The following is a 6,162-nucleotide window of genomic DNA, read 5'->3' on the forward strand; positions in this document are numbered from 1 at the left end:
CCTTTTACGTCGGTGTTGGTGCGTTGGGAGCCCCCCTACTCCGGCGGAGTCCCAGCCTATATAAGTGACCCGCGAGCAGAGTCCCTCAACCAGTTTCACGGGTTCCGGACTTCAGTGCGAGAGACGGCGAACACAGCCGCCGATTCACCTGCACTCTGAGAGGGGGGACAGACATCCAGCAGCCGGCCAGCACTCGAGCTGGACGCTGTGGCGGAGCTAAAACTGACAGAGACAGGACAAGAGGAGGTTTTTTAACCTTACTCTGGAAAAACACCAAGAGTTGAGATGACAGTCCAATAACACACATCAGAGCTTCTTTTTTTCCACTTTTACAACCTGTCTCTGAACACACCTCGGAGACAAGGCACCCCGACTTCAGCCAAGGCACGAGGCTCCTGACCAACACAACTGTCCAACTCACACCTGGAGGAATTTCGATACTTTACATCCGCAACAACCGGCCACAATGTACCGCTCAACCAAAGGAGCATCCAAGGCTCGACGGGACCAGATCAACGCTGAGATCCGGCACCTGAAGGACTTGTTGCCCATTTCCGAGGCAGATAAAGCGCGACTGTCATACCTGCACATCATGTCTCTTGCCTGCATGTACACCAGGAAATCCGTCTTCTTCAATCAAGGTAAGAAATGGATAAAAACGACCTGTTGATATGAACTGCAGCGGGGACAGACTGTTCACAGTAGTGGAATCAACAAGTGTTTTAGTGACACTGCAAGCAATTTCCTTGCTAAAAATCTCTCTTTCGGATCATTATGAGGGCTGTGGGTCTTTATTTGATCAAATCAAAGCTTATAAAACCATTGAAATTGCAGTTTGTCGCTGGCCGTGGTGCTGAAATGCTTTAGCGCCATGTAGACGGCATTACCGCTGTCCATGGTGCTGAAACACACTGCGGACACTGTTTTTATCAAGGCACGGATCATCAATCGTTCTTGTAAATATCGTGTTAAATAACCAACTTGGCTTTATTTATCTAGAGGCGGGAAGTGCTGCTGGTGTTGAGGAGGGCGCAAGGTTCCTGTCTTTCCAAGAGCTGTCCGAGTTGATGCAGGCTCTACCTGGTTTTCTGATGCTGGTGACGGGGGAAGGGAAGCTCCTGTACCTGTCAGACAGCGTCTCTGAGCACCTCGGACACTCCATGGTGAGTTCAATCTATCCGATTTTTTTCTGTGTAAGTACAAGAATACTTGTGTTCTACTTTGGGCTTTATAAGTAACGTTCCTGTATCAATTTTCTAGGTGGATCTTGTGGCACAGGGGGACAGTGTGTATGATATTATCGACGCCTCAGACCACTTTATCATGAGGAGCAACCTGTCAGCCTCCACATCAGTCGAAATGGGTAAGACAAAATGTAAAAAATACAATTACAAGTTCGATTTTTTTCCCTCCAAGGTGCAGATTTACAAAAAACCCTCCCCTCCTCTTCTCCACAGATCGTCTCTTTCGCTGCCGTTTCAACACCTCCAAGTCTGTGCGGAGGCAGAGTGCTGGGAACAAGCTGGTCCTGATCCGAGCTCGCTGCCTCTCTCCTCCCTCCAGTTCTCCTGCCACTGGCTCCTACTGGACCTCCAACCCAGTCTGGGTGTGTTTCTGCTCCCCTTTGGAGCCTCACCCAACCCGCTCGGGCTCTGGGGCAGAAAGGGAGTCAACCTCCAACCCTCCTTTGGCTGACAGCAACCTGTTCCTGGCATGTTTCTACTCCCAGCACAGCCGGGACATGAGGGTTCAGGCTGCACAGGACAGGTTGGTTCAAAATCAACTCTACCTGTTGCTTTGATACAGACTATTGTTCTAATGTCTGTATGATATAACTTAACGGGTGAAGCATTATCCTACTAACACATCTCCACCCACTCTCCCCTGCAGTGTGAGCGCATATCTCGGCTTTGATGTGACAGCTTTACGCTCGCGCTCCTGGTACAGCCTCCTCCACCCACAGGATCTGTCACATGCCTCCGCTCAGCACCGCAGCCTATGTAAGTGTACTCTTCACACATACAGTTACTACCATACTACCATTGCCCACACACTTACACAAACACACACACATTGTGCCCACTAACACAACCACACAGTGATAAAACACTGTGATGATTAATAAGTAGAAGATGATGCCAACTTGTGCTGTGACTGTTTCTCCACAGTGAGAGAGGGAGGAGAGGGTAGAGCAGAGATGGTGGTGCGTGTGCAGGCTGTGGACCAGTCCTGGGTTTGGATCTACATGGTGCTTCAGCTGCAGCCAGGAGAAATCCCCATCAGCAGCAACAACTACATCATCAGGTATTTAACGTTTTTTTTAAACTACACATCAGTCATCAGATTTAAAGTGAAAGTCTGATTTAGACTTTGCAAACAAAACATCCTAACTATTTTCTCCTTCTTTTTCCTTCTCTATCAGCGAGTCAGAGGCCTGGTCAGTGCGTCAGCAGCTCAGCTCAGAGCAGAACCAGCTGACCCTGGTTCTGAGTACTGGTACATCTCAACCGGAGGGTCTGAGCCTCCAGTCTCCAGACACCCTGTCCAGCCCAGACCAGGTCTTCACCCCTGGCAGCAGTGGCCTCTCTGCCCAATCCTTCGACTTCAGCACTGCCGGCTGCAGCGTGGGCTCCTCCGATGAACCCCGGAGCTCTTCTGTCGAAGCCATGCAGATAGAGGGAGATCCCCGCTCCAGCATCTCCTCTCTGGAGGAGGAGAGCTTCTTTCAGCAGCACCCAACAGAAAACCCCTCTGCTGCCTCCTCCCCGACCCCGGTCACAGTTGAGACAGTAGCTGACTTAGACTTTTTAACCCAGAACATCCTCCTGCCGCCCTCCTTCCAGCTCGACCCTCCCTTGCCAAGTCTACCCTTGCCCCTGCCTCCAGTCCCAGCCCCACAAGGTCAACAGAACAAAGAGTTTGTGTGCACACCCCCCTACACCCCCCTTGTTGGAGGGCCTGCCTTCCCATTTGGTGAACCCCTCTTCAGCTTCGACCCCACTGGTACCACCACTCCTCCTCCTTCTGCTACAACAGCCAGTGCCACCACCTCAATGGCCCCATCAGCTTCTCCCTCAGCTCCTCCAACCACTGCCTCCAGCCCTGCTCCCCCTAACACCCTGTCTGCTAAACTCCCCCTTGCTCTCCCGATTTCTTCCACTGACTTCTTGTTCCCCATCGAGTCCTGCAGTGGCTCTTTGTATGAGAAACTGCCCCCAACCCCTGACAGCCCTGGAGATGGCGACTGCACAGTGATGACCCTGCCTGAGGTCCGGGGTCCCCTCTATGTAGATGTACCACTTGGGCCCCTCCAGTGTCCCCCTGAGGGTCTTCTTACCCCTGAGGCTTCCCCTGGTAAACAGCCATGCCTCTCCTTCTTCTCCCTGGAGAGAGAGCGGGAGAAGGAGCGGGCGGAGATCTCTCTCCTCGCTCAACACATCAGTTCTTTGGCAGAGGGATTCTACCTGGATCCCCTCCTGTCCAAACTCTCTCCTCCCTCCATGTCCCCCTCCTCCTCCCCTCCCTCCCCCTTCCTGTCTCCCCCCACAGACACCATAGATGTAGATTCAGTCCATATGCTCAGGGAGTTTTATCCCATCAAAGCATGGAGAGGTCTGGACATTCCAATCTTCCTCGATGATGATGCCTCTCTGTTTGAAGAGAGCGTCTTAGAAACCATCCTCCAAGACGACTTTGCTCCTCCTCAGCCCATCAGCCTCCCCTCCCCCTGCCCCTCCATCTCCCCCTCCAACTCCCCACCACCCAATCCCTCAAGCCCGACCTCTCCTCAGACCCCTGTGTGCTGGCACCAACCCTCCCCGTTTGAGGGAGTGGGCCACTTCTGTAGCGTCCAATCGGCGCGTTGTAACTCCATGGCCGGGTGCGGGGCGACCGTGGCTGCTGAGGCCGGGGCCATGGTGGAAGGGGAGGGGCTAGCGGAGGAAGCCATGGAGATTGAGGTGGTGTCATCTCCTGTGTCCTCCTGCTCCTCCATCCCGGCTTCCCCTCCCCTCATCCTAACCGCCTCCCCCGGCCCCGCCACCTCCTCGCCCATCGTCTCGCCCTCGCCCGCTGTGTCTTGCACTCAGTCCCTCCTGGAGGAACTGGCCGTACTGGAACCCATGTTTGGGGCAGGTGCCTCGATCGCCCCTGGCTTAGGGCAACAACCTGAGTTGTATCAACTCCAATGTCATCCATCGCCACAGTGCTTCCATAAAGGTGAGAATCTGTCTCTCTGGTCTCTTTTTAAAATTATTCCTCCAAAATAAGATGAACACATTTCTGAAAATAAACCACTAACTTCTGCTTTCTCTCTTTTCTTTCATTTGTCTTTCAGATGGGAGTGGAAGTGTTCCTCCGTTCTAAAATAAGTCTGTGACTTACTTCATTAAGTATGGCATATTGTCATATTTTGTGGAGCCCCTTTTACTGCAAAGTAAAAAATAATTAAGTGTATAAATATACATAATGTATATACAACTTAAGGACTTTAACTCCTACATGTCTCCTCAGAACAAAGATTGGCTTTATATTTTTGTTCAGTCATTAATCTGTAAACTTCTACAAACCTGGTGCAACATTACCATAATGGTGCAACCACATGGACCCATAACTGACTGGGTTTTGAGTCCATGTGGTGTATTTCAGCTTCTCTGTAACATGAGCTTCAGATATGATCAGACAGAGAAACCTCTCTGTACTTGTTACGCGCTGTTTTACTTCCAAACGCGCATTTGTATTCACTCGTAGTGAAAAATCTGTTGTGAACAAAAAATCTTGCTATTTCAATAAGGATATGACTTATAGCACTTTTGCCTGTAATGCAGCAACGCAAACCCAAACCTCAAATGTATTGGAAGTCAAATGTTTACAATTTTTATACATCCTTAGGATGAGCACTATCCATTTTCCAAATTGAAAGAGATTTCCTGCCACAGAGCCAGCACAGCTCTGGATTAAAAGCACCTTTTTTCTCACAGCCTTCAAGGCAACTTCAAAACTCAGAAATAGAAACCAACTTCAAACCTGAAATACTTTGAGCTTTGAGTTTGCTGCTTCAAACCTTTAACTTTTCATATTTATCTCTCCATCTAAAATCTTGTGTATCAATGTGATGTGCAAACAAAAAAGACAACATGTGCAAGAGATGCCGGCTGGTGAAGATCTCAAGAATGTTAAAGGTGTTTGTTCCTTTTACGAGATGTTACACCGAACAAGAGATCGTCTGGAAGTTCGCCGGAGCTCTGATCATGCCAACACACACTGCTTTCGTCGTACTGTACATTAGACTCTGAATGTGGGCTCTTCAGGTCCCTCCTGGTCCTGGGGACAGTCAGCTGGATACTGTTGCAGCATCAATATTTGCAATGCTGGCAGCTTATAGCGGCTCCTGTGCCTGAAACGGCCCTGACCTGCTGAACTCTGAACTCTTTCTCCTGTCCATCACACGTGGACTTTTACATCGTTGCTCCACTGGAGCGCGGTGAAGCGAGGCACAATTGACTATGTGAATGAGCGATTCTTCTTTTTTGAGAGGGGTTAGACTACACAAAGTTTTGTTTTAAAAAATGAAAATAGGGATGGGGTGCTATTTCTATTCAGTTACCAAGCGACACGGGTTGAGAATGGTACTATTCCCATGGTGTCGACATGCTCACGTAGAGTTGTCTACGGTCAAGTAAAGGATTGATTCCTACGTTCTAGCTATTCAAGGCTAAGTTAATATACATGTGTAAAATTACTATATTGTATGTGTGATATTTGAAAAAGATGTAATTGCATATGCATTATGTCTGTGGATATAGGCATATGATCTTTTCAGAAAGGTTGTACACATTTGTACATTTGTATGAAATTGTTATTGGTCTGTATATATGAGAAAGAGATTTTTATTGTATAAGATGGAATATATTCTAAACATCTTACTTACTGCAGAATGGACATTGTGGACCAGTGTTCTATTGTGTTGCTTATAAGTGTATTTGGTTGTCATACAAATGCATTTATATTAAAGTGCACTTAATGCTGCTGATGCGTCTGTGTCGTCACAGTCAAGCCCCTTGTTCCTCCTCGTCAGCCTCCTCATCATCATCAGCATCATCATCCCACCATTCCTGCCTCCTCCTCTCCTCCCTCCCCGCTCTCTCCTCAGTTTCTTCCCCT

At 49.0% G+C, this 6,162-nt stretch overlaps 1 protein-coding gene across 1 annotated transcript; it reads left to right on the forward strand.

Annotated features, from left to right (window-relative positions):
• The first annotated feature begins 466 nt into the window (after positions 1-466).
• npas4a (neuronal PAS domain protein 4a) lies at positions 467-4,453 on the forward strand. Its single transcript, XM_034690568.1, has 8 exons — positions 467-641; positions 1,000-1,163; positions 1,261-1,363; positions 1,458-1,767; positions 1,891-2,000; positions 2,169-2,304; positions 2,423-4,218; positions 4,337-4,453. Exons 1-8 carry the CDS (start codon positions 467-469, stop codon positions 4,363-4,365), a joined length of 2,823 nt encoding a protein of 940 aa, XP_034546459.1. The 3' UTR covers positions 4,366-4,453.
• The last annotated feature ends 1,709 nt before the right edge of the window (positions 4,454-6,162 follow it).

This window comes from Notolabrus celidotus, chromosome 8 (genome assembly GCF_009762535.1).
Source record: "Notolabrus celidotus isolate fNotCel1 chromosome 8, fNotCel1.pri, whole genome shotgun sequence".
In the NCBI taxonomy this organism is placed as follows: domain Eukaryota; kingdom Metazoa; phylum Chordata; class Actinopteri; order Labriformes; family Labridae; genus Notolabrus; species Notolabrus celidotus.

Coding starts and splice junctions, on each gene's coding strand:
- npas4a (XM_034690568.1), top strand. CDS start 467: ATGTACCGCTCAACCAAAGGAGCATCCAAGGCTCGACGGGACCAGATC. Junction 1,164..1,260: donor AGCACCTCGGACACTCCATG/GTGAGTTCAATC, acceptor TCAATTTTCTAG/GTGGATCTTGTGGCACAGGG. Junction 2,305..2,422: donor AGCAACAACTACATCATCAG/GTATTTAACGTT, acceptor CTTCTCTATCAG/CGAGTCAGAGGCCTGGTCAG.